The 27,174-nt window shown below is 44.3% G+C and overlaps 1 protein-coding gene across 2 annotated transcripts in view; it reads left to right on the top strand.

The window, feature by feature from the left end:
* SCFD1 (sec1 family domain containing 1) overlaps window positions 1-26,117 on the top strand; it is a 1,005,810-nt gene extending 979,693 nt beyond the window's left edge. For both annotated transcript variants that reach the window (XM_069638499.1, XM_069638500.1), the window contains exon 25: window positions 25,847-26,117. In XM_069638499.1, coding sequence (XP_069494600.1) covers window positions 25,847-25,870 — 24 coding nt within the window. In that variant the 3' untranslated portion in view covers window positions 25,871-26,117. The remainder of the gene's footprint in view (window positions 1-25,846) is intronic.
* The last annotated feature ends 1,057 nt before the right edge of the window (window positions 26,118-27,174 follow it).

Raw genomic sequence — 27,174 nt, 5'->3', positions numbered from 1 at the left:
CATCTCCTTTTGGGGAACTCCTCAAGTGGACCGCTTCACTTCCAGTGCCAACAGGAAGTGCGAGTTGTTCTGCTCCAGGGAATTTCCTCATCAAGGAGCTTTGGGGAACACACTGACAGTCGAGGGGACTGTCAACCTCATTTATGTGTACACGCCGATCCATGTAATTCCACTGGTTCTCAGGCGATTGCGCCTGTTCAGAACCAACATGATCCTGATTGCTCCAAACTGGGCCCGGAGAACGTGGTATAACATGTCCATCTGCCCTCCCTGGCGCCTTCTGGGGAGAGTGGATTTGCTCTCCCAATCGCAGGGGAAGGTCCCCCATCTGAACCACAGCAGCCTGAATCTTCATGCTTGGCTACTGAGAGGCTGAGTTACAAGAATTGAGACCTGTCGATGACTTCCTCGATGTGCTTGTTAAGCTCAGAGGCCTGCTTGGCCTAGAGACCCGGCCTGAGTGGGACGGGTATGCCCAGATGTCTGTCCCGTGCCTGCTGGGCCTAGAGACCAAGCTATTCCTCACTGATGAGGCCCAACAAGGCCGAAACATGTTTGGGATGGTTGTGGTCTCGTGCAGAAGGGATGTGACCTAGCAGTTTGGGCTGCACTGCACCTTTTGTAGTGGGAACAAGTCTGATTTGCATGTGGTCTTTCCCCTTCTGGCAGGCGAAGAAGGATGGTCTGGAGGGTTGCCGAGAGCAATAGAAGGGGTTAAGACTCATTCTAAACTCTCCAGCCATCACCTCTTTGTTTTTACAAAATCTGTTTATGCCTGCAGGTGGTGTACATTTTTCGACTTGGTGCAGGGAGAGGGACCTGGATCCTTTATCCTGTCCTCTGTCCCCTGTGTTGGATGTTCTGCTCTCTTTGGCTCATGAAGTAGGGATGTCATTTAGGGGTCGCCAGGGGTCACAACTGTGACCCATGAGGTCTCCCTTGCTTCCTTTATTTTTTTTAATTGAGGGTCTTGGGCTGTGGTCAGCAGCATGTGGCTTTTTGCTTTGCTGCCAAGATAGCTCAATGGGTTGGGCGCTCGCTGCAGCAATATGCGTCTGATCTGCAGGTTCAGCACCCAGCAAGGTCAACGCAACCTTTCATTCTGCTGAGGTTGATAAATGAGTACCAACACAGGTTGGGTGATATTGTATGTATAGTTGTTCTAAATGAAGTGCTTAAGCGTAAGTGCTATATAATAACACATCATTATCGTTTGGCCTTGGACGTCTGCTTGCATTCACAGTAATTTGGTAAATGGGCCTATACGCGCTGATATTAACGATGCATATGGTGATCTATTCTTGTATGAAATGTATATCACTTTACAGTGATATCTTAACCCTATTTTTTGTAGTGTACTTAGAAACAATGCTATGTGATGCCACTTCCTTTTGTGTCAAGGGGTGAAAGGTTGTGTTCCATCGCTTCCCGTGATGTCACTTCGGGATGGTGTCAAATGACATAAATTCCTGTGATGTCATCAGCGGTCAAGAGTCATGTGATGTCACTTCCGCTACCCTGGGCCTTTTGGTGAAATAACGTCCCTGCCATGAAGGCCTACAGATTGGCCCTGTGAAGGGCCACCTTGCTGCTATTTCAGTGTTCAAAAGGTACCCGGAACAGGGCTTGTTTTTCACAATCCCCACTGTTATGCAATTCTTGCGGGGGTTGTGTAACCAGTTTCCTCCCTGCCAGTGTGTAGTTCAGGCTTGGGATTTGAGCTTAGTTTTAACGTTTCTTATGAGCGCTCTGTTTTTCTGTTTAGAGTCCACATTCATGTCCTATTAGATTGCTCACCCTTAAGGTGATTTTTCCTGGTTGCTATCACTTTGTGAGATGGGTGAGTGAGTCCAGGCGTTGTCTGTTTTACCTCCCTACTTGTTTTTTTCCAAAGAGAAGGTGACATTGAGAGCGAGGCCCTCGTTTCTGCTGATGGTGGTCTCAGATTTACATCTCTCTCAAGATCAATCTTCCTGTGTTTTTCCTCCGCCTCACCCTTCCAAGGCAGAGGACCCATTCCATCGGCTGGACCCGGTACTGCCCTTAAGTTCTACATCTCTCGTTGAGAGACTAGGAAAGATTGCCAGCTTTTCGTTCATTACGCGGGTGCCTGTGCTGGCATTGCTGTCACATAAACAGACCCTGTGCAGGTGGATCATTCTCTGCATCTCAGAATGCTACAATCTGTCTGGGAAGAATGTGCCTGAGAGTCTCAGCTCATTCTACAAGGAGGTCTAAATCTCTTTGATGAAATCTGACTTAAGAACCGGTGTACATTTTGAGGTGGGCCTCGACTGTTTACAGAGTGGTGTCCGAGTCTGCAGCACAGGGGATATTAACATGGGATATAAAGGCCTCAATTATGACATGTTCTCTATGCTTCAGGAGCAGAGGTAGCAGTTGCTGTCTGCCCTAAACATGCCCATTTTGTCGCATGGACCAATGGCTCTTTTGCAGTTGGATGTCTGCACCAAGGGGTCAGAAAGGTCCATTATTCAATTGAAGGGCTAATTGATTCTCCACCAGACCCTCCAGAGAAGGGGCGCTTGCTATACAGGTCATTGGGTTAGGGTCACAGGAAGTCCAGGGAGAGGCCAAGTGTAAAGCTTGCACCAGTGCAGGGGAACACGCCAGTGGTATCATGCCCACGAGGTATAGCATTGAGAAGCCTTATTAACCTATGAGGCGAGTGGGTGATGTCTTGAAATCTGGAAGAGTGGTGAATCTGGCAGTAGCTTCTATTCCTTTGCTCCAATATCATTCTGATGTTGCTGCCTGGGGTGAACCTTCTGCTGGGGCCTTAGATTCTTTCATGTTAAGTCCTCTGAAAGAGGACGAGATGCCATTGGCTTAAACACTTCAATTCTCCTCTTATTTGGCCTTTATGTGGACATTAGAAGCAACTTTATTTTTGTAAATATTTAATTAGTATTGTACAGTTGACAAAACCTTTAATATATTACTTTTAAATAAAACAAGCAGCACATCACATTCCAGTTCAATAATTAATTATTTATATTCTCATTACACCCCGAGACATGTATGGGGCAGAGAAACCCAAACACACGTTTCTACAAAGTTAGTCGTATTTGCTTGTAAAGAGTTAACAAATAGAGGATACAAGTGTCAATGTTAGCACTCGTAAAGGTGGTCCACAAATCTTCTGCATTATAGTCCCCACCCATGCCTGCAGACCTTAGCGCTTGTTGTCTTAACCTGCAAAGGGATAGACACTCTGTCAGGAACTCCCACCGAGGCGGCACACCCTCTGATTTCTTTTGGCAAGCCCCCTGACTTCTACAGTCATTACAGAATTAAATGTAACCTTAAGGCACTCCACGCGCAATCTTTTCCCAAGCATTGCTTTATATACCTCCGTGCACCAACTCGAGTGCTGATGCATGTATAAAACAATGCCAGGGATGATTTTGCAAGGTCTACAGCCAACTATTCCTTCCTAGCATTCCTAAAAAGTGGAAGGGTCAAAGGCAGAGGATCCACACCCGGTGGCATCAGCCAGTAGTCTGCGAGCCCCTTGATCTGCGCTATATAGCTTTTATTCATAAGGCCTCTTCTAGACTGAAGCAACTTTACAGATGTGTCTGGTGTGAAGTGCCATGACACAGTAACAGGTGAGTAGGAGCAAGAGCCTAGGGAACACGTTCATTTCTACCATTTGCAGAGGCTTGTGAATATTGTATTATGTGGGAGAACCCTGCTTCTGTGACTCTGGTAAACTGCAACAGTCTGAGGGAGACTGTATCAGGGGTTCCCATATATTTAAAATAAAATTGTCTAGCATGGAATGGCACAGAAGAAACTCTTAATAACCATTTTGACATCTAAGCGCCAGGCTTTTCAATTATACCATACAGGTTAGACCACTCCATCCCCTTTCCATCCGTTACCAACAATATTTACCTTTAAATGCAGTCTATCCTGGACTGCGCCACTCTTGGCTCAGGCTTGGAAGTCACAGAATTACCATTCTGTAGTTTCACCTGAGGCTTCAGCGTATAAAACTACCCGCGTAAACAAGCCACCAGAGCCCCTCATGTATCCAACATTGTATAATTTAGACAGGAAAAGAAAATCTTGGAATATGTATGAACCCCTGGATATATCTCTTCCTCCTTCTCTCCAGGGTCCTAAGATTAGAGGACCTCAGAAAAGACCAAGTATATTCACCTCTCGTAGGGGAAGAAATGTGAGATACCGGAAGGTGTCTCACCCGCTAGTCCCCGGGGATCTGTCATCCAGGTAGCCAGGACATGGCCATTGCTTTTGGATCTAGTTCCTGGGGGTGGACCAGTGTGGGAGGATCACCTGGGTGAGGGGTCTTCGGGGAGTGCGACAGCTTATGGCGAGACAGAGTATCCCTCCCAGTAATACCTTTACCCCATCCTACCAGGTAGGATACGTGGGAACTTTACACCCAACCCCCGTTTCCCCCCTTTCCCTTCACAAACATTTCCACATGGACGGCCCGCTCTGGAAGAAAACAGAATCACACCCAAGCAGTATACCTGACATGTCCCGCTACTATGCTCAGGCGAAGTCAGGCAATTACTCACAATGACTGACACCTGACTTCCATTAAATTTCCCCTCACGGCTAAAAGGTGGAACATGAGAGCACACTCTGATCAAGGCAAAGCACACAGAGGAGCAGCTGTTTCGAGAAGGCAGCTGAACCAGGGGAGAAAAACGGCAAATCAAGAAGGGTTTGCAAGGAGGGAAATTCCCTTGACCTTTCCGACGGGAAACGGTTACTTTCAAAACCCTTGTAGATCAGAAAATATAAGGCCAGGAAACCAGGATAAAGAATCCTTCATTGTGCGTCAGAGATACCAGATGCTGTCCTGCGTAGCTGACCAAATCGGAGAGGAGCAGCAGCCACCGTGGTATCGTCCTTGGCACCAAGAACAAAGTAATGCCAGAGAGATCAACACAGCCGGTGAATTGGGGAAGCCAATGCAAGACCGGTCTGTGTTGAAGTCAAGGTTGCAAATGGCAACATTGTATAACGTGCGCAGAAACAAACTTTGTTAAACCCGTGCAATGAAAGACGCAAGTAAAGCTGAATTGCTGATGAGTGTTTGACCTTAGAGAAGGAAAGATACGATACCAGTGACAGAGTTGTCCGGTGCGCGTGGATACTCAAGCGAAGGTCTCTGTAAAGGTATCCAGCCAAGAGTTGTCAGAAATTAAAATAAGAACATAGTGTGAAATAGATTGAAGTGGTCATGCAGAGGTTACGCAAAGACCTCGCACAGTCGAAAGTCTTCGATTATCTAAGGAAGAAGGAATTGTGAACAAAGGTTCGAGCCTGGCTGAGGGAGATCTGTAAACGTGTGAATAAGGGGTCTGAGTCCGAACGAGGGAGACCAATTGTGAACATTGTGCTTAAGGGGTCCGAGCCCGATCAAGGGAGACCAATTGCGAAAAAGCAGGTCTGAGCCTGGCTGAGGAAGACCTATTGAGAAATTGTGTTTGTGAGGGTCCGAGCCCGGCTGAGGTAGACCCGGTCGGTGCCCGAGCCCGGCTGAGGGAGGCCCATTGGAAACCGTGAACCCTTAAACTTGTGAACTTTGAAAAAATCTAAAGAAAAGGAACTTTTTGTATGTGTCCAGGCATCCTGCGAACAAGAGACTTTATTATGGGGAAAAGACTTTGTCGCAGAAAGCCCCGATTTATGTCCTGAACTGCATCTTTGAGCCACAGAAGCCAGAGTGTGTTCGAAGCTCAAGTGTGCTACCTCGTCCCGTGATGAAAACGTGGTGAAGGGAAAACATTTACTCAGTCATTCTGACCTAATATTTCTAAACACTGTTTATCTTGCATACATCATTTTCCGACACCATTTGTATTTCGAAGTAAGGATTGGCAATAGGTTTATTAGTATAGGCCCTTTTTATTTTGACAAGACTCCACTATGACTGCGTTATTTTCACTTTGATGGTTGTAGCTTGCTCCCATCCTTAGATTTAGGGTTAGATAGGCATTCATCCACCCTTTGAAGTTCAATAAACACCCATGAACTGTGATCACTTGTGTCTGTCATCACTGTTTGATACAATGCCTTCCTTACACCATCCCACAGTGTAGAGTGGAGACTACCACATGCATGTGTGATGCGGTCACTAATTGACTTCCCTAGAAGGAATCGAGCTGTTGTATTCTGAAGAGAATAAAAGTGTGGCCTCTCTGGGTGTTTGGCTAGGATAGAGCCAGCATTGAGGTATTGTAGCACTGACTGAATGGCAGAGTTCAGCTAGCTGAGAGGACCCTCTGAGGTTCTCACTAGCAGGCTTTTAAAATAGAATGTGGTTGCTGTTCAGAGTAAGTGCCATCTTTGCCTGCTCTCCCAACCCCCATTGCATTTTTATGGCTGTCCTCTGAAGTGGCTGAGAGTTAGTTCTGTGTGCCATTATGGCAAATTTTGCAAGAGGATGGAGGTTGGCAATTTTCGCCAGTGAGACTTCTGTGAATGTAGTTTTCGGATTTATTTCTTTTATTTTGTTTAAGCTAAGCTAAGTTTTAGCTCGAGAGCAGCGGAATGCTGTGCAGGGTGTGGATAGCCAGGGTTTGAGCTGGCTTTGTTTAACAGTAGCGTGAGTTGCGGTCTGTGCATCGGTTTGTGCATCCATTGGCATTAGTACCTGGTTGCATGTTATTGAAAAAAGCCACTATTATGAATCCCAGCATGTTGTTTTTGCTTCTGTATGAGGAGCCCCTTCCCATGGAGCCAGGGAGGGGAGGCCGCTACCCGATAGTCCCCCTGGGGGGTGGTACTCGGCGTGTGGAGATCATGGGAGGGGAAACCCCCTGCAGGACTAGTGACTATAGAAGGAGATCGTGGTATCCACCTTGTTGCCCCCACCTCTCCTTCACCCACACTCTCCTCACCCCTACCCTCCTATCCACTTCTGTAGTATGCAAGAAGTAGGAAGGAATGAGTCAAGGAGGAATAGGGATGAATACAATGAAGATCTGAAGTAAGAAACTGTGATGAGGAAGAGGCGCAGAGCCGCACGGGTCACTCAGAAGAATCTATCTGAACTGTCTAGTCTTCAAAGAGCTTACTGGTTGGCATAAAGACTTACCCGATTGCCAGACACTCCGAAGAAGAACCGTGGCTCGCAGAGAAGGACGGTAAGAGCAGACTCAAGGGTGGAGATGCTCAAGCGGCGGTCTCCACAGAACTGCTTAACAAACAGAGACGCTGGCTGTGGGAAGTGTGAGCAGCGCAGCCCAACAGAAACATGCTGTCTAGCGAAGAGGGAGACGCTGAAGTGTATCTGCAGCGGTAGAGCTGCTGCGGCAAGCCGACCAGAACGCCAGAGTACCGGCAAAGCAAAAAAGAACACAGGGGAAGCATGCAACCAACTGGAGGGCTGCAGCCAAGACCCTGGATGTAACTGGGTGGCTAAGTGAGATGAATCCTGTGGAGTCCTCACAAAAATCCTACCTGAGGTCTCCTACCAGGTGACCAGGGAAAGGCAGATGCTTCCTGATCCTGGGGGCACTGTTCCCCGCGAAGATGTCCTGCGAGAAGGATCCCAGGGGAACAGGAATACTCCATTGGATGAAACACAGTATTTATCTTCCCCAATAGAAAAAAAATCAGTGATACCGAAATATGCAATGGTTTGCTAAAGAGCTGTTAACTTCCAAAACTAATTATGTCAATGGGGATAAGTAACATTCCAAAACACTTATGCCTTGGGAAGTAGAACACACCTTTTGAGGTCCAGAACATTCCCAGAGATGAAAACTCCTATGAGTTACAGGGGATTAAAAATGAAACTCTAAACATTAGCAATGTACATTTGAAAAACTCTAATCTGTAAAACAAAAACCTTCATTATGTCCTTGTAATACTCCTTTAGGGGGTGTAAATAAGAATAGGAATGGAGTTATTGTCATGAAAAGATGTAATTTGAACATTGTGGACTTCAAGTCCCTCAATGCTCAAGGTACTGTGACGAAGACTAGGGAAACAGAGGCTCAAAACTGCCATGTGCAGTTAATTGATGTTAATGACCCACACCTGAGAGGCACGGTAAGGTATTTAAAACCCCCTTGGGTGTTTGGCCAGTAGAAGCAGTTGGAGGCTGAGTAGTAGTAGAAGCTGTGAGTGGCCGTTGTTGAATGCAGGGGACGCTGGGACCACGACTGGTGTGAATGCGGAGCCGGGTGCTGAGAGCGTCATCAGAGCAATAGCTCTAAACTTCAGAGGCCGCGCAGCGGGAACCAGTGCTGTGGTGCACCGTTTCTTTAGAGAGAGAGAGAGACTCTTTGAAATGCCCAATCTCTCTGGGTGGCTGGGGAGCACAGGTGTGTCAAAGGGGCAGAGCAAGCTCCTTTATCGAGCAGCTCGGACCGCAGGAGAGCAACCAAAGTGGGCAGGAGTCCTTGAAGCAGGAGAAGAGGCAGCAGCATTTTGCACAGAGGCGAGCAAAGAGACCAGTGAGTTTGCCTACGTGTGGAAACCCCAGAGCACTAAGTAAGCTAACGCTAGCCTTTGATCATACTATTGAATACAGAACTGATATTAAAGAGCCAAATGGGCAGAGCAGAAACATTGTGAACACAAAAAGGTTTTGGTTATTATTACAAGGATCAGGTGAAGTATAAATATAAAAAGGGAACAAGATTTGAACAAGTCAACCAGAAATATCATTATCAAAGCCAAGAGGGAGTGACATTAAAGAAAGATGACCATAAACACCATTACCCAACCCAAGAGAAGATGGTTCTTAAGCAAGCTCCTTTCTACCAGCAATTCAGAGCAAGAGCAATACAACAACAGAATGATTATAAACGAAGTTGCTTAAACAAAGAAGGGTTCATGTGATAAATGTAAACTGTTCAGTGTTTGATTGAAAGAAAGGAGAAACAAGAGTGGCAGGAACGCTGCTTGTCTGAAGAGAAATTATTCAGAAGGAGTGGAGCATAACCTGCATTTCATGGGGCAATCACAAGTGTGTAACAAATAGCACCAGTGTGGTTCTCGTTTTCCCTGAAGGGAATCTTAAATGTGATGTTGTAAAGCAAGAGCCATTTATAATTTGTTGGAAGCTTACCTTTACCACAGAAGTACTTGCAGTTAGTAGTTTACTCTGGCCTGGCAGGAGAGTACATCAGGTCAGAGGGCTGTGTAGCCTTTTGTTATGTTCTGGCAGTAGACAACACCAGAGCAGAGAACTTTGTAGTAGTAGGCCTGGCAGGTGAGTAGGCCAGGTGGAAATCGATGAAGTACTGGGGTGCCGACGTGTCATAAAGAAGTGGTAGAACAACTAAAATGGTTGTGTGAAGTGCTATGGAATCATCCTGACATATATCACTGAAGCAAGTGTTGTATGAACTGCTGCAGAATTATCCAGTATTGATGAAACAAGTGTTTTGTGACCTGTTGAGGAAAAACCTTAAAAATCAATGTTTTTGTTGGTTCTAAAGAAGAAAGCATTCTTGATCCAGGAAAAGTTCTTGTTTTGAGCTCTTTTGTCAAAAGTGAAAAGAGGAAAACCTTGTGGAATACCTTTGAAAAATTTGTTGTCGAGTTGGAAAAAGCGCAACAATATTGGAACTTGTGTTGTCAAGTTGGACCAAAATAACTGAATTAGAACTTCATAATAAGGCACGATTTCCTTAATCTTTTAAACTGTTGACTAGAATCCTGCTTGAATCTGGGCAAGAAGAATTCAACCAGATTTGAAGGAGAAACAGTTATCAGATTGTGGATCTAACTTATATTTGTTATTTTGATTTGCCATATATTACCTTAAGTGTGAGGGACAGAAAGCTATGTTAGTGTTTCCTTTAGTTTATTTTAGACAGGGAAATCCTCGTCGAGGTAGGGATAGTGCGGCATGTATCTAATCTTTTAAGTTAATAAATTGCCATCTTTTGAAAAATCTTCACAATGTTGTCTGCCTCACATTTCTGATCCCTCACACTAAGACTTTGGTTGGGGGTCCCTTAGGAAGGCTGGGGAAGGGAGTGATTCCCCAACCACCTAAAGGAACTAAGACACTTAGAGGTGTCTTTTTGTCCAGGGGAAGAGAGTCATTCCTCTGGGCCAGGAAGACCTCCTTTTCATTTACTTAGAGTGTGAGGGACAGAGCTAGGATTCTGACTAAGACTTTTTGCTTTTGACATCGTGACTGTGACATTAGTTATTTTGGTTGAGACAGGGAAACCCCATCTTACAGTTAGGGTAAGATGGGCTTTTCTTTTCAATTTCATAACATAATAAAAGTGTATTCAAACCACTATTACCCCTCCATGTCAGTCTTACTACTGCACCCTTAAACCACATTTTCAGAGATTTGCGAAATTGGAGAATTGTGGGGGCATTTCAAGTAGATACCTGGGTTGTGTTCCAGAGGGGGTGACAAGAGAAGGATTGTTTGTGGGTCGTCTTTTTGCGGAGAAGTTGCGATTCAAGCCAGTTGGTCGATTGCTGCGTGAGGCGTATGTGCCATCAGATATGTGGAGCTTAGCCACCAGCTTCACTAGTGTGCTACTCGTGACTGCTTTTTACATGATCCACAATAAGCAGAGTAGACCCCACATTCCAACTGTGATTTCATCATTGATTTTCTATGTAAAGAATGTTCTGTAAATGTTATCACTCTTATTGTTTTAATGTATAGACTTAATAAAGGCAAGAAATGGCTTGGAGTTCGTTGTCCAGTGTATGTGTTATTAGCACCCTGCAGGTGTGCGGAGCCAATCAGACTGCTCGGAACAAGGGAGTTATTCATCAATACAGCAACTGCGTATGGAGTACCTTGCAGTTGTGTGCCTGCTGCTGCTGCTGCCTCCATTACCCCTCCCCCAACCAAACCAGCTCATCCAATTGTAAAACCTTACCGCTTACATCTCTGTCATTGCATCCTTGTGCTTCCAAATTGTTTAGCATAATCAACATTAAAAACGGACTACCCTCAAAATATCACAGTGAAAGAGGTGCAGCAGGTAAGTATTTGTATTGTTTTATTTTTAAATGGCTGCTAAAGGTGATAGTAACCTAGCAGGCCCGGCCGGTAACACCACCGGACAGCCTGGGCTAAATGCACTCACTTCGCTCAAGCCATTAACATGTGGGACGAGCGTTCCCGGCACAGGTTAGGCTCTGTGTTGTTGAGCTTGGAAGTACGAGACAGCTAATTAATTACACGTGACACATCTTAAGAGTACTGAGATTTGGTCACGTGTGGCATGTTTTGGAAATGGTGAGTGGGTGGTCATTGGTTACATATGGTACATTTTAGAAGTGACTCAGAGTAGTCGATGTTAAAACGGACATGTTAGTTGTATGTGCCAATGTAGTACTGGGGCTGGTGGAATTATTGTTGCATTTATCAGAGGGGCCGATCCTAGAAGTCAATGAAAGATGTGTATCATTGTGGCAACTCTTTGATATTTCTGAGAGTTGGTTGTTTATAATATATCTTGAGGAAGTTTATGCCACTTTATTTTGGAGTAGTGTACTATACTCTGAAAGTGATAGAGAGCTGGTTGGTTTTGGAAGTGTTCATCTCATTATGTGGCCATGTGGTAGATCTTTTGAATAAAACATGGTGTGTTTGTGGCAGATCTTGCACATGGCTGACTGCTGGTTAAGGATGGCATTGTGCTAAGGTTTTAATGGTGGCTCAGTGTTGGTTGTATGTGGCAAATCTTGAAAGTGGCCTAGAATTGGCTGTACGTTGCTGTGTGACTGATCTCACAGTATTCAGGACCTTTGTGCGCTTGTGTCCCAGAACGTGAATGTGAATGACAGCTGTGTAACTTTGCTTCACATTGTGAAAGTGGCAGAGTTTTTATGTTCATGACCGCATGTCTAATACTAGATTTAGATCACAGTGGAGGTTTCTGTGAGTGGCAGATTGTTGAGATAGACTAGTTACTGCTTCTTTATATCTGTGTGGTGGATTGTTGCAGTGAAGGAGCTAGGGTCGTATTTAAGCAATAAAACATTATCCACTTATAAGCCTAAGCATAGCAAGTGCCTTCACAATGGGCCCTGGCACTATGGGTTTTATTGCTTTTAACACGCTGTGTTTTCAATCCGAAACCCCAGGATGGCGCGCTGCAATATCATTTTGTTTGAATAAATGGGATGCGCTCACCCCAATCCGGAGACCCTCTTCAATTTCCATGGTGGCCGGTGGGGACACGGAGCGGCGTAGGCAGGTGCTGCCTGTGAGAAACCTGAGGATATTCTCCCAAACAGACCTTATGAATCCCTCATTCAGGGGGCTAGGGAAGGGCTGGCACTCCCAGATCCCAACCCTGGGGGCGGATGAGTGAGGGAAGATTACCTGGGTAGGGCAACCCGGGGTTATGCTTAGGGGAATGCCCCTGGTGAGACACAGTATTACACCAGGGAGCAGGACAAACTCCTTGAAGCCTTTATAGGCTATTCCAAATTATGCCCCCTTCCCCACAGTCATTCTCCCTTATCAAAATCCAGCAACCCCTCCTTGTCAGTGAAACCAATTAGGAACCTGAACAACATTACTGTGGGTAACTACATCTCCCAGGGTCGCTATTTTCTGGTTACCTACCCGAGTATTCCCAGACGTTCTTCTCCCTGTCCCTCTGATTATCATTTTCTGAACTCCCAGTGGACTGTGACAAAACACTAAAGTTCCCACAATCCCTCCTACTCATTTCACAGACCCTACAAAACCCACCCTTTCCGAGCTCACCACAACCCCTAGGACAAGGGATATAATTTCGTATGTGACACTTTTTCCCCATCCTGCCCAGCAGAATATTTAGAAACTCTACCCCCCTCCTCCTTATCTGACACAAACACTTTCTCGTACCATGAGAGACAACAGACTAGCAACAAAGCAGTTTACCTGATATGTCCCAACATGGGGGGGGGGTCAGTCAGAGTCAGGCAATTGCCAACAATTACACACATGGCGAACTGGAGCGCACGGCGCGAACTCAAACGAATACGGTAAGCCGGAATGCATGAATGCGTGACCTAAATATATGGAACAGACTGGGATCCATGGAGTGAATAGGAATGCATGGAATGGTCTGGAGCACGCGACGTATATAGTATGATTTGGAATGCAGAGATTATCTGAAAGCGTAAATAACCCATCTTATCCCACCACCACGCTTACTCTCTCCTTACATCACCACTCAACTAGAACACAGTGATACTATGACACCATTCGGTATAACTGTTCTCATACCAACACTCGCCGCTCACTCCACATCATTCTAAATAATCACTACTGGTAACACACCCCCCAGCCAGGCATTCTCCTCAGGCCTAACGCAGCCACATCCGCTCTGGATAAATCCTGCCAGAAAGAACACATACTCCTGACCTCTCAACCAGCACACCTACCACTAGAATGCAGCTATTACATGGACACCGCACGAGCTGCACACATACCCAGTGCCCACACGCAGCCTTTTGTCTCTCTCTACTCTCTCTACTGATATGAACTTCGTTTCCCAAGGGCGTTCAACCAACCAGCGCCTTCAGACCATACCAATGGTATATAAGGCGCTATATAAATGCAAAATAACTAACACCTGGCGGCCCTTTCTCTTCCCCATAGGGATAAAAGGCATAGCACGAGAGCGCATTAAGAACAAGGCCGAACGCACAAGGAAGCAGCTAATCCGGACCAGCAGTTCAAATGCAGGAGAGACCTGGAGGGATGACAAGGAGGGAACTGCCCTCACCCTTTTCAACTCAGACCCGCGAAGCCTCCGAAAGGGAAATCATAAGACCGGGAAGTTCAGCTGACATGTGGTGTGACAGGTGTCAAAGGCACACAAGGCACTCCCGCGCTGATGGCCAAAGCAGGGAGAAGCGCTTGCCGCTGTGGTGCCGTCCTTGACTCCTGAAACCGCAAAACTCCAACAGTTCAGCACAGTCAGTGAGTCAGAGAAGGCAGATGGTAAAACCGAACTGTGCTGGGCCCAAGATTGCAGGCGGCAACCTTGTTGAACAAAGAACTTACTTGTGTAATTGAACTTTAAAGAAGCCCTAGTAAAAGGTTCAGAAGCAGAGTGGTCCGGCGTCGCAGGGCGCTCAATCGAAGGGCTCTGACTGAAGCCTTTTTGTGTTATGTTGTTTTGGTGAAAGTACCAGAGCAGAGAGGCTGGTGTGAATTGGCAAAGTGGTCCTACGAGGGTTGAACAAAAATCGCTAGTACAGTCGAAAGTCTTTAACACATTGGAGAAAACTGATTGAACTGTGAATGTGTGAAGCCTGACTGGGGGCTAAGAGAAAGCCTGACTGGGGGCTAGAAAACCAAGGGAAATTAATCCTTCATAGTGTTAAAACACCTGTGAACACTGTGGAGACAAGTGTGTACCCGGCTGAGGATATATGTGATTTTTCTGCAGCGGAATAACCCGTTACGGAAATGTTCGCATTGGAAATGTACGCACTACAAAATGTTTGTACATTTCCCATGCGAACATCTATTACAAAATCATACAAACATACACCCCCTCCCACACCCACAACACACCCAACACCCACACCCCAACATTCCCCCACCACCATCCTACTTATGTGATCGGGAACTGGCGCGGCAGGGTACTTTTATTTTTTTTTTCAACATTTTTTTTCAGTCAGCTTGTAGTATAGTGAGCGGGTTGTTGCGGGGGACACCCCGGCAGCCCCCATTTTTTTTCTTTTCTGTCAGGTGTGCTGCGAGGGTTTCCTGTGCAACCCCCACTCACTATACTGTACAGTGTAGTGAGTGGGGTGTTGCGGGGGACACCCCTGCAGCCCCTGGCCTTTTTTTTCTGTCAGGAGAGCTGTGGAGGTGTCCCCCGAAACCCCTGCTCACTAGACTATATAGCCTAGTGAGCGAGGTGTTGCGGGGAACACCCCTGCAGCTTTAAAAAAAAATAAAAAATCAGACCAATCCCACCAATAGATCTAATCACATACCGCATACCACGAAAAGTTCGAACTTTTGGTAGTTAGGACTTTTCATGTTGTTAGGTCTTTTGGTGAAGTTGGTCATTTCAGGTTAGGTAATTTCATCCTAACCCCTCCGACTGAGGGATATCCACAATAACTGGCAAATGTGAATCGACAGAGGAATGCCTGTGAATTGAGGGTAAAACACTGATATACCCGTGAACATTGTGACAAGTGTGAACCCGGCTGAGGGATGTCCACAATGGATAGTTGGTTAAAAGAACATTGAGACTGTTGAATGATACGATTTTGAGTGAAAGGTCGTAGTGAACCCTATTGAGGGAGGCTAAAGTTACAAGAAGGATCAGAGCCCGGCTCAGGGGGATCCAAGGGGCGAAGAGCAATCGCCCAACGTGAAGATTTACCAAAGGAACTTTTGTTTTGTTTATGGTCCAGCAGGCCTTCAAAGGCAAGAGACTTTGCATTAAAGAGCCTCGGCCCCAGAAGGTCCTGGCATCGTTGAAAGAAACTGTAACCTTGTGCTGAGGAGGCCCAGGAGTGTGCTGTGCTAAAACGTCCTGCCTTGTCCCGTGCTAAAATCGTGGAGAAGTGTCATGCATCAACTCACTGCTGTGCTGGCTGAGCGCTGGGGGTCCGGTCCTGCGGGGGCACAAGCCGCGCTTATACTTCGCCTCCACTCCTGCCCGGCGGCTTGCTGCTTCCCGCACGTTGTGGCATTCCTGGCGCTGTTGGCCCCGTCTGCAATGGAGGCGGCCGTGGCAAGTGCGGTCGTGTTGGAGTCCTGCCCCACTTCCCGGCCGCTCACGTGAGGCTACACAACACACGGGGAGGTCATGTGTCGGTCACGTGACGCAGGGCATTTGTGGAGGGCGGTCACGTAACCAGGAAATCACGAAATATAAGGAGCCCGATCCAGTTGCTTGCCGCTTCTCAGCTGTTCTGACAGCGATTGGCAACTCCTGTATTCTGCACTTCGTTATCTTTGACCTCTGGACTTTTGGACCTCATTTCTGGCTCTGGATTTATTTATTTATTTATTTATTTAAATTTATATAGCGCGCAAGCAGCCCAGGGGCATTGAGGCGCTGTTACTTGCATGAGCTTAGTTACAGGCATGGTATCAGTAATTGGCATATTACAGATAGGTACAAGCATGGTTATCATTACAGCTTATGCGGTTGGTCAATACAACTTAAGCAGTGGGTCCTATGGTTGGTATTCATGCTGCTGCGAGGGACCTTATGAGAAGAGGGTGGTTTTCATTGCTTTGCGGAAGGCGAGGAGGGAGGGCTCACTGCGGATGGTGGGAGGTAGGGCATTCCAGTGAGTGGGTGCGAGATAAGGGAAGCTGGATCCACCTGCTCTGGATCTTTTTACTAGTGGCACAGAGAGCATGTTGGTGTAGGGTGATCTTGTTGGTCTTGTAGAGGCGACGGAGTGGATTCTTTGTGAGAGGTAGTCGGGGGCAGTGAGATGGATGCATTTGTGTGTCAGTGTGAGCGCTTTGAAAATTATTCTCTCCTTTATTGGGAGCCAGTGGGCTAGTTTTCTGGCTTCCGAGATGTGGTCCCTTTTGGCAATACCTTGGGCTGCTCGGAGAGCACTATTCTGGATGACTTGTAGCCTCTCCAAGTTTCTTTTTGAAGTTCCTAGGAAGAGTACGTTGCAATAGTCTAGCCTGGAGCCGGTGAGGGCTCTGGCTATGTTTGTGCAGTTCTCTTTGGAGAGGAAAGGCCTGACTGCGTTGATCAGTTTAGCATGATATGCGGCTGAGGAGGCAATGGCGTTGACTTATCTGTCCATGGAAAGGTTAGAGTCTAGATAGACTCCAAGAGTTTTGACTGAGTCTGAAACAGGTATTTTGATGGTGTCGATGGTGAAGTGACTGAATTGGGAGTCAAGTTTTTTTAGCGTTTCGGGGGAACCTCCCAGTAGGAGTTCTGTCTTGTCAGAGTTGAGGCATAGTCTATTGTCTGCCATCCAGGCTTGGATGGTGTTGTAGAGGTTGTTAAGGGTCATGGAGTCAGTGTCGTAGTTGCCTGTGAGGGTAAGGAGGATCTGGGTATCGTCCGCGTAGTTAGTGTAGGATATACCCATAGCGTCGAGGATGAGGAAGAGGGGTCGTGTGAAGATGTTGTAGAGTGTGGGGGAGAGGCATGAGCCTTGGGGCACGCCAAAGAGTATGATAGTGGGTGAGGCAGAGGCTAAGTCAGAGAATACTTGCATGGTTCTGTCTTGTAGGAAGGAGATTGCTTCTTGGATTTGCCCTCATTGGATTTGGTGACTATTTTGGACTGCTTACCTAACTGCTGTGACTTTTGGAGTATGCTCTTTCCTCTTCCTTTTTGTCTTGGCATTTTTGGATTCAAGCATCAGGAATCAAGTACTTGTTAATTCTTGTCCAAGCATCAAGCTGTACCTCCAACTTCACAGTGAACCCTGACATCATAGAGGTATCTCCGATCTCCTCTTCTTCAAATCACACAACACCTTCAGGGGGAACAGTTAGTTATAGTGTGGTAATCAGTCATCCCCACGGGTAGGTGTCTTTGTGTAACTATACATAAACACAGTCATAGTCCCTGTACCTTGCATACGTAACCCTGTGTTTTTCTTTGCAGCTATCAGGGACCCGGTGTTCGCTGTTCCTGCCACGTGTGGCCCCAATAACCAGTCAACAAGTTGTTAGCTCTTCTCTGACTGGTACTTGGGGACAGAGGTATACTAATCCACGTGGACCTGAGATCATGATAGGAAGGTAGACCCCAACCATACCATCCTGACTTATCATTTGGCGAACACTTCTTTCTTTTCTTGAGAACATTATCCCCCACTATTTTGTAACTTAATTTTTTTTTTTATTATTTATTTGTTTTGGTTTATTCAAACCTTTACAAAGAGAAATATATACAGAAAACAACAGGTTTTATTAAACACTGATATCACAATGTACAGAAAACAGATTTCATTAAAAAAATGATTTCACAATACATTACTTATACATTTCAGTTTCATTAAAATACAAAATACAGAAAAACACATGTGAACAAGTGAGAGAAATAACCTACTCCAATCCAAAATATAACCATCTTACAAGCTCATTGACCTTTTTAAACTATAACACATTCTGCATCATCCATTTAGGCACCAAAGGTTTATGTCAACATACAAATGTTTTTCAAAAATGTGTTGACTTTTATTTTCAAGGCGATAGAAGAACCATGAAGCATTTCACACCACAGTTTATTTCTATCCACCCAGGCTGTATTATAGACAAATTGTGCAAAGCTTTCCAATCTCTTCTCTCGAAGATTTGGACATTCCAGTAGTAAATGTTTTAGGGATTCACCTACGTCTTTTGATTTACAGAACCGACAAACTTCTGTCCCACAGGAGCTCAACCCCCGAATAAAGAGAATCTCATTTGTGCTTAGAACGTTAAACCTGAATCGCATGTAAGAGTTTCGAAATTCTCTTGAAGGATATTTTTTCAGATATGTTTCCGGGTAAGGACAGAATTTCCAATGTGACACACTTTCAGTGTATAGCTTCGAGTTTAGCAGAACTACATTGTTCTCCAACCAATCAAATGCTCTAACAACCTCCTTCACTTTGTGTGGAAACTTAATAAGTGTATTTACCGATAGACCCAAATCAAGAAGTTTCTTCTCACAGTCCTCTTTTAGATTAAGCATAAAGTTTCCATTTGACGCATGTTTCAGATGAGCATAAATTGTGCCATTTTCAGCAACCAAACATTTTCTTAATAGAGACAATTTTCTATTAAACATGATACTATTGAGTGATCGTAGACCAAGTTCGTATCTTATTTGCTCTAAAGGAATACAATTTGGAACATAGTATAGAACTTTTCGCCAGATCATAGATTCCAGTTGGCGTAAAAAGGACCACATGTTTTTAGAGAAAAATTCGTACCCACAGGACAATCTTGGCAACACCTTAAGCCTATAAAACAAGATGCAAGGGTCGAGAGTAAATTTGCCATGTTCTTTCAATGCCTTTTATTTGATTGAGAGCGACTTTTGCTTTTTGTATCAGTCTGGTCTTTATGAAAGATTATGGTTTTGCTCGGGTTAATTTTCAGTTTTCTTTCTTCAATAAACAAACCAAAATCATTTATAAGCTTTTGCAGGCCGATTTTTGTGCAGTCCATTAATAAAAAATCATCAGCATATGACACCCACCTAACAACTGAGCCTCCAATTTTGGGTCCAATTAGACCACTAGAATCCAAGGACCTGCCTGCATTAGACACATACAGATTAAAGAGTGTTGCAGCTAATCTGCAGCCCTGTTTAAGCCCATTCTCAGTGGGAATAATATCAGTCATGTTTCCTTTGTTGTTTAGTCTGACTCTAATTGATGTTTCTGTATAAAGATGAATAATTATGTCTAACAGGTCTTTATCTATGCCTAACATTGACAAAGTTTTCCATAGAGTGGGCCTGTCAACGAGATCAAATGCGGAACTTAGGTCCATGGATGCAATATATAAGTGCTTCATAGCTTTTTGTTTGACCGCACTCATTAACTCAACCATCAGCAGCCCTCCAGCATCAGTACCTATGGCTTTACGAAAACCAATCTGCCTATAGTCAAGAATATTGTTGTCATCAATCCACATTTTCAGTTTTTCAAGTACTATACCAGCAAAGATTTTTGACTCCACATTCCTAAGTGAAATAGGGCGATAATTTTTGGGACACAGACGATCACCTTTCTTAAATAGTAGCAAAACATAAGACACTTTCCAGCTATTTGGGATCTTTTTTTTTAAGGCAAATGTCCACAAATAAAAAATGTAGGATCTTAGACCACAGATCAATATTGTTTTTTAGGTTAGCAAAAGATAAAAGATTGGGACCCGGAGTGGAGGTAGGCTTCGCTTTTTTAATTAGGCTTTTAATATTCAGAATGGATGTGTCCAATTGCCATACAGCATCTATGAAAACCTCAGACCACAAACAATTTTCCGGAGACTTATATGAAGAACCAAAGTACTTGGACCATACCCCAGCATCAATGGGGTTCAGTTGTAAACACTGTAGATTACTGTGGTCTTTATTTATTAAAGACCAAAAGCTGGTATTATTGTTCCCATGCATGGCCTTTAACATTGCCTCCCCATCTTTTTGAGCTAGCCCGCCTTTGATACTCTTGATCCAGTTCTTATATTTTTGTTTACATTGCCTAATTTTTAGACTCCTCTCGGATTCTCCCATATCTTTTCTCTTTATATTTCTAATATGTTTTCTCAAAGTGATCTTTGCTTTTTTTACAGTCTCAGCAAATGTATGTGTGTGCACTTTAATTGATTCTGTCTTGTCACTTCTGAGCACCTTGCTACAATGTAGCATATCTTCAATATAATCACCAAAATTATCGACCGAGTAGCAGATCAACTTTTTCTCATAGTTTGAATATGCAAAGTCCTTTGAAAAAATGTGGCGAACCTTTTCCATTTTGCCAAGATTCCATTTTACATGTTTGCCATCATTAAATGCTTCAATTTGAATAGGAAAGGACATGGTTTCATTATTACCCTTACTCCAAGGGAGTTCCAGCTTTAGCATTGCATGATCGCTATTACAATTTTCTATAACTTCAAACTTTTTACAGTACAGTTTCTCATGAGTGGTCACAAATATATAATCTAGTATGGAACATGGCCCACGAGCAGCCCAAGTAGGCATGATATTGTAGACTGGTTCCATGCCCCAACTCTTTCCAAAATCCAGCCATTGACAACCTCTAGTTTTTTTACTATCCGGATTAAATGAAAAGGCACGTATCTGGTACTGTTCAGCTTTTGTAGGTGAACAATCCGCATTCAGATCCCCCGCAAGCAAAATAAAACCTTGTGGGTATGAATCAAGCCAGTTACATATCTCTACATTTAGATAGACAAAGAACTCCTGTAGTTCACATCTATTCTCATTACATGTATTCCAATATACGTTGAACATCAACAAATGAGCAATTCTAGCCTCTGTTATCAATTCAAAACTATCTCTTATGGCGCAATCCAGCACAAAAGAACTATCCAGTAGTTTAATACACACATCAATTCTATAAGACAGCAGCAAACCACCACTTGGTCTGCCTCTATCTTTTTTTTTTTGCAGCTAATCCTAGGGTATTAAAACCATCAATGTACAAGCCAGAGGTGACCCAGGTTTCTTGCAACAACACAAAGTCATATTCACTAAATTTCACACATTGCACAGTGTCTAACAAAAGATGTTTATATCCCCTTGTATTCCATGATACAAGTTGGAAATAAGACCTCGTGCTAAAGTGGTTTAGGGACCGACCTCAGTTGTGCAATGGATTCTCGTAAGGACAGTGCAAGCCAGCACCACTCTTGCATGTCCTTTAGACAGGACTTAGCTTAATTGATAGCCTCCATCCCTTCATTTTGTATTAGAGGTAATTCAGATGTTCTAGTCTCGGGGGTTCCATTGTACATTGGCAGCTTGGAGTTGACAGAATTATTGTAAGGTATAACATCGAAGCCTCTCCTCTGTAAGGAGCCTACCTCCTTTAAGAGAAGCGCTCAAATCAGGGGAGATTTGATAGTCAACCTTACATAATCATATCTCAGATTATGAATGAAGTCCACAAGTTGTATATCCGCCGATGTTATCAGGCAAAGTTCAGGGATTTCATTAAATAAATTCAATATATATGGTCTATTCAAAGAACTAGGACCACCTTCTTCAAGTACATAATACATAATTAAACTATGCTCCTCTGGAAAAGCCGGTGCCCTTAAATGTCCAAATGGCGGATCGTTCTGCAGACTATGTCTTGTTGGCACGGGCCCATTGTCAACGATAGGCATTCTGCATAGGGGTTCATATAACCTATCCGTCATACGAGTAGTGTCTACAAAGTCCCCTGAAGAAGAATTTTCGTTAGGTTCATTCAAAGCATAACCATTACAACTTGTGGAAAATTTCTTTTTTAGGATGTTATCAACCATAATTCCCAAAATATGTTCCGAGACCCCTTCAAGACCATGACCTGCATCTTTTATAGCTGCCTCTGGTTCTGGGTTACATGTCTGCCCACGTTCTTCATTTATATGTCGAGAATCTACATTTCGGGCCTCACATAATGTTTGAGCCACGGTATCAGTCAGATTATCATCATGCAAGATGTTTTTAGTAACCTTCGACAAGACACCCACATTACCACTCGAATTCTGTTTTTTTAGTATATTTTCAACCAAAAGGCAAACAGCTTGTTCGGTGAGACCCTTCCGGGTCTGCACACAATCTTCATTTATAGGTCGAAGGTCTATATTCAAAGGCCCACTTGAAGATTGAACCAAGGTGTCATTCAGTTTATCATCATACTGAGTATTTTTAGTGACTTTCGGCAAAACTACCGTATTTTCACTCAGCCTCTGTTTTTTTAAGATGTTTTCAACCATACAGCAAACATCTTGCTCTGTAAGACCATTCGGGGGGGGGGGGGCACGCATCCAACCACCTTGGATACATTCATCATGCCTTGCTCGACCATAGGAATCTGAGTAACAGTTCTTACTTGTGTATTCGGAGTTTCGCTGACTACACGCCCAGATACAGCATGTGTTTGCAGATCCTCAACACTAACCACGTTATCATTCATCAAGTGAGGAGGTACACAAGGAGACATGATGCCAGTTGAGGATGGTGTATTGGGGCGTAACTGCATTTCTGGATTTTTAAAGATATCAAATATGTCAGCCACGCCTCTTTCCATACACCTAAGATTTTTATCAATCCTATCTGTCACCTGTTTGTGTTTTAAAGCATCTGTTAGTCTATTAGTACCCTCAATATAATCTTTCTCAGATTTATTTCCTATTTCTGTTATACCTTCACATGATATATGCTTCCTTCTTACAGTACTGGGCATAGAATTTGTTCGTGGTTCCTTGTTACAAAGGTCATCACCATCAAATCGCATGTCCAGATTTCTCATAAACTTACGTGAGCTGTTGTTTAAACCCTTAAATTGAGAAAGTTTTTTTTTCTTTTTTGCTTTTTTCGCTTGTTTTTTAGAAATTTTTGTTATCACAGGGTCATTCACCATATTCAATCCTTTCTCACTATCTTCCGTGCCATCTGAGAAAGCATTTACTTTGGACTGTTGTGCAAGTACTTCTTTCTGGTCCAGGATTGTATTATCAGATATAAGTATAGGTACATTTCGGACATCCTGGCACAATATTGTGTTATCAGAAATAAGTATCGGTGCACTACTAGCGTCCTGATTACATGTTGGTAAACTACCTGTACAAATATTTTGATACACCAATTCCTGATTTGGGGGTTTTTTGTTGCCTTTTTCTTCCCACTCATTCAATATACTAGAGCACAATTCGGGTAAGGCTCTTAGTGCAAGTACAATTTCATTCAGTAGTCTAGACTGCTTCTTGAGCTCAACAAACATGAGCCCATTCACACTAGCATGCTCATTGTTTGTATTTCCTTGAACATTGCTAGAGTATTGATTAACCTCACCCTCTGTGATAGTTTCAAGGTGTTGTGTTATTCCCATTAGGGATTGATCTGCTGTACTAAGAATAGGGGGCGTATTATCAAACAGCAGACTTGAATTTAAATCACATGGTAATGTATTATCAGGAGCCAAGGTACTATCCCCTTCATACAGACTTTGGGAGGAGACAGAGAAAACCGTATCGCTCATACCTGGAGCACTCCCACAGACATTTTTACACGACTGTGCACTTTCAATTAGATCATCATCTGTGTCTGACGCGCCAGGCAAGGCTGTCACTACAGCCAATGCCACGCTTGCACGACGCGTCAGAATATTAGGCACAAACGTTGCTTTCTGAATTATTTTCCCTCTGTGGACAGACATTGGGACTATTGATAGGTACCTAAGTCCGTCAGTGTTCTTACTGCTCTCTCTGAATCATCCGCCCACAGCGCAGGCCATTCACCATTTCAATTATCTGGCATAAGCTGTTTCACAAGCCAAATGAGATAGAATCAGTAAAAATGGAGACCACACACCTACCCCACAGCCTGCACGTCGCACAGTTAACAGTACTTCACGTACTTCCCACGGTGCACGCGCGAGTGCGCAGGCTGAAGGGTTTAAGTAGGAGGTGATAAGAAGAAGGGGGCGTCGCAATCCACAGGAGGCGGGAGCAACACCAAGTCCTTAAACAGAAAGGGAGACAGAATATAATGTTGAAGCAATTGTACTTGGGCGAACGTATCACACCCTACAAGTATATGCGCATAGAACGCATAGAATACACGTACATGTAAAATACACGTATATGTTCAATCCTCACGAAGCACTCGTGTAAAGAACAGTTACCTTTTTTAGTGTCTATGGGACAGGCAAGCCGCGGTGTTCGCGGAAAAGACGTCCTCCAGGCGAAAATCCTCACAATTTCCTGCAGAACAGAGGCGAGTAGAGGAAAAGCACTTCAGAATGCCATCAAGGTCCAAACAGCAACAGACGGCACAACAGTAAACAATACTTCACGTACTTCCCACTGTAACTTAATTGTAAGGATTGGCAATAGCTTTTTTGAGTAGGCCCTTTTTATTTGACAAGACGCCACTGGGACTGGCTTATTATTTAATGGTCATAGCTTGCTCCTGTCTTTTTAGGTTTAGATTAGGTGTTTTTCTCACCCATTATACATTTTAGTAAACAACTTTTAACTGTGATCACTTGTGTCTGTCTTTACTGTTGCCACCACAAGTTCCTTACATACCGCCAAAGCAATCCAGTACGTGCGATAGGTGGGTGGGAAGGGAAGGTACCAGAGACCGGAGGGGATGGTGGGCGAGGGGACAGATGGTGGGGCGGCAGAGCAGTGTTCAGGTTGCTCGGAACGCGGTCTTGGATCGTGGAAACTAAGGCGCAATCTGAGCAACCAGATTGGTTGGCTCCCCCACCCTAATTTACATCAACACCTGCATGGCCATCCAAGCCAATTATAATGCTCAAAAAATGGGCATTATTCTCCAGTATAATGCCTGTGCTCCAAGCTGAGATGGCTGCCATGTTTCGTTCATGCTCTTTCCCTCACTTCCCGCAACCCTTGCTGTTCTGAAAATCCTTAGTATCCTGAAGGTTGAGCCGGGGTAGCAGGCCGTACCAGCTGATAACTTTGCTGCTGCCATCTGTAACGGCCCATGCTGCACTCGTGAAGAAATGACCGGCACGTTCTGCTTTTAACAATACCGCTGAGAGAAGCCTACCAGCACAGGTACTGCTTTATTGCAGTACCTGTAATTAAATGTGGGGTTATTATATTTTTCACTGTATCGGAATGTGTAAATTACTGAAAGCTGATTGCGTCAAATCTTGGAAGTGACCGTTTTTATGCCCGCTCTCTGGCATAGATTAGAGGTGTGGGGCATTTGTGTTTGGGCAGACACAGATATGAACAGGCTGTATTTGATAGGGGGGCAGAAGAGCGATAGAACAATGTGTCTGAATTTAGGAGGAGTTTTGGGTGGTTAAATGTGGCATTATGGCCGGTCCTCAAATAGTTGGAAGGATGGTTGTGTCTAGTAAATGATGGTAGTGGTGTGTTAACATGCTTGAAACAGCTTGGTATGTGGCTGGAAGAAGTTTGCAGTGGGTGAATGTTGGTTGTACTTGTCTGAGGGCAACAATTGGTAATGATTCTTTTGGCCTTCATTCAGAAAATGTCAAGTGCTTTTTCATTTCAGGGGAGATCATGTGCTGATATTGGCTATGTAACAAGGGGAGAGAGAGGACATAAATATTTTGACAAGCCTTCATTGTCTGAATAGCTTGCAATGTTTGGGATAGATGTCGGGCCCTTCACGTGTGCTCATCTCTTTGTTTGTCTCTCCACATTTAGCTTTCTCAGCTTGGCCAGAAGTAGAACCAAAGATGTCCACTGTTTGACTCTTCCGGGACATGGACAAGGCAATACCAGACTCATCCCACCGCCTTGTGTTGTTGAAGAAGGTGGCGCCTCCTCTTCTTGCTCAGTAACCCCCCGCAGAGTGCTCGGACCTTAAACTCATCCCTTTATATGGACATTGTTAAGGGACAACTGTACGTAACATATAGACCTGCTCATCAACGGTGGAATAACTCTAATTTCTAAAATAAATAACCCAAAGCCACCTCCCTGTAGTGACTACACGTTCATTTCATTCTGGGTCGGTCCGATAACATCCTATCCCGGAGTGTTGCTGATGGTGAAAGAAGATGCATTTGAAAGGAACCGGAAGGGGAGGTTCCATGGCAATCTCCCGCTTTAGCTGAAGTCGTTGCGTGAATAAAACATACTCTCTTTTGTGAATACAATCCTTTGATGGACCTTTGAAAAATGTGATAGGGTTGTAATATTGTGCCATTTGCTCTGATGTTGTCACCAGTGTTTTCAGGTTGGTAAACACCTTCCTCAAAGGGCCCATCTTCTGACCTGTGGCATGATCCTCCTCCCTCTCATTCAACCTCATTTGCACCATTTTCTTTTTCTTTTCAGTCCTCAATAATGCTTTGCTTTGTTTGGATCCCTCCTCCCCTCTGCGGTGGACCCGCTGATAGAGGCGCATGCCACCTCTGCACACTGGGCACTCAATGTGCTCTGGAATCCTCACCATTCCATCCCATGCTTCCTCCAACTAATGAAAAGTGCACTGGCTCAGGATTTCTTTTGTTGTTGTTTGGTACCCAGGCTGATTTTAAAATGACTGTTTTGTAATTTGAATGAGACCTTTCTAGCTGTGATGCTGATGGCACAATGCGCTACAGCATCTCTCAGAGGCTGAAAAGGGTTGTCTGTGCCCCTCACATTAGACATTCTCTCCCGGTGAGTTCTGTCCAGTGATGCTCCCTGTGAGCGATTGGTTTAGGTTAATTCCTGCATGGCAGTTCCCACTCTGTTTTTCTAGTTCTAGCCGTGCACAAGACAGATCACTGGATTCTTGGTTGTTGTCAAGATCCGCACTTTCACCCATCCTTGTTCATATTGGTTCACGTGATCAGATTCCTTGTGTCCCATTTTATATCTACACTGATGACAACCAGGTTCTCCATAAATATGTGATAGTTATAATCGTAAACAGTGAAATATTTCCACAAGTGTGCGTATTGATGAGGGGACTTTTATGAAGAGAACTGGTTCTCTACAATATTGTAAATGAAATAATTGATTTACTTTCTGTTGGGTAGAAT

This window comes from Ambystoma mexicanum, chromosome 14, assembly GCF_040938575.1.
Source record: "Ambystoma mexicanum isolate Mex_15411 chromosome 14, UKY_AmexF1_1, whole genome shotgun sequence".
Classification (NCBI taxonomy): domain Eukaryota; kingdom Metazoa; phylum Chordata; class Amphibia; order Caudata; family Ambystomatidae; genus Ambystoma; species Ambystoma mexicanum.
This window is presented reverse-complemented; position numbering and strand designations above follow the sequence as displayed.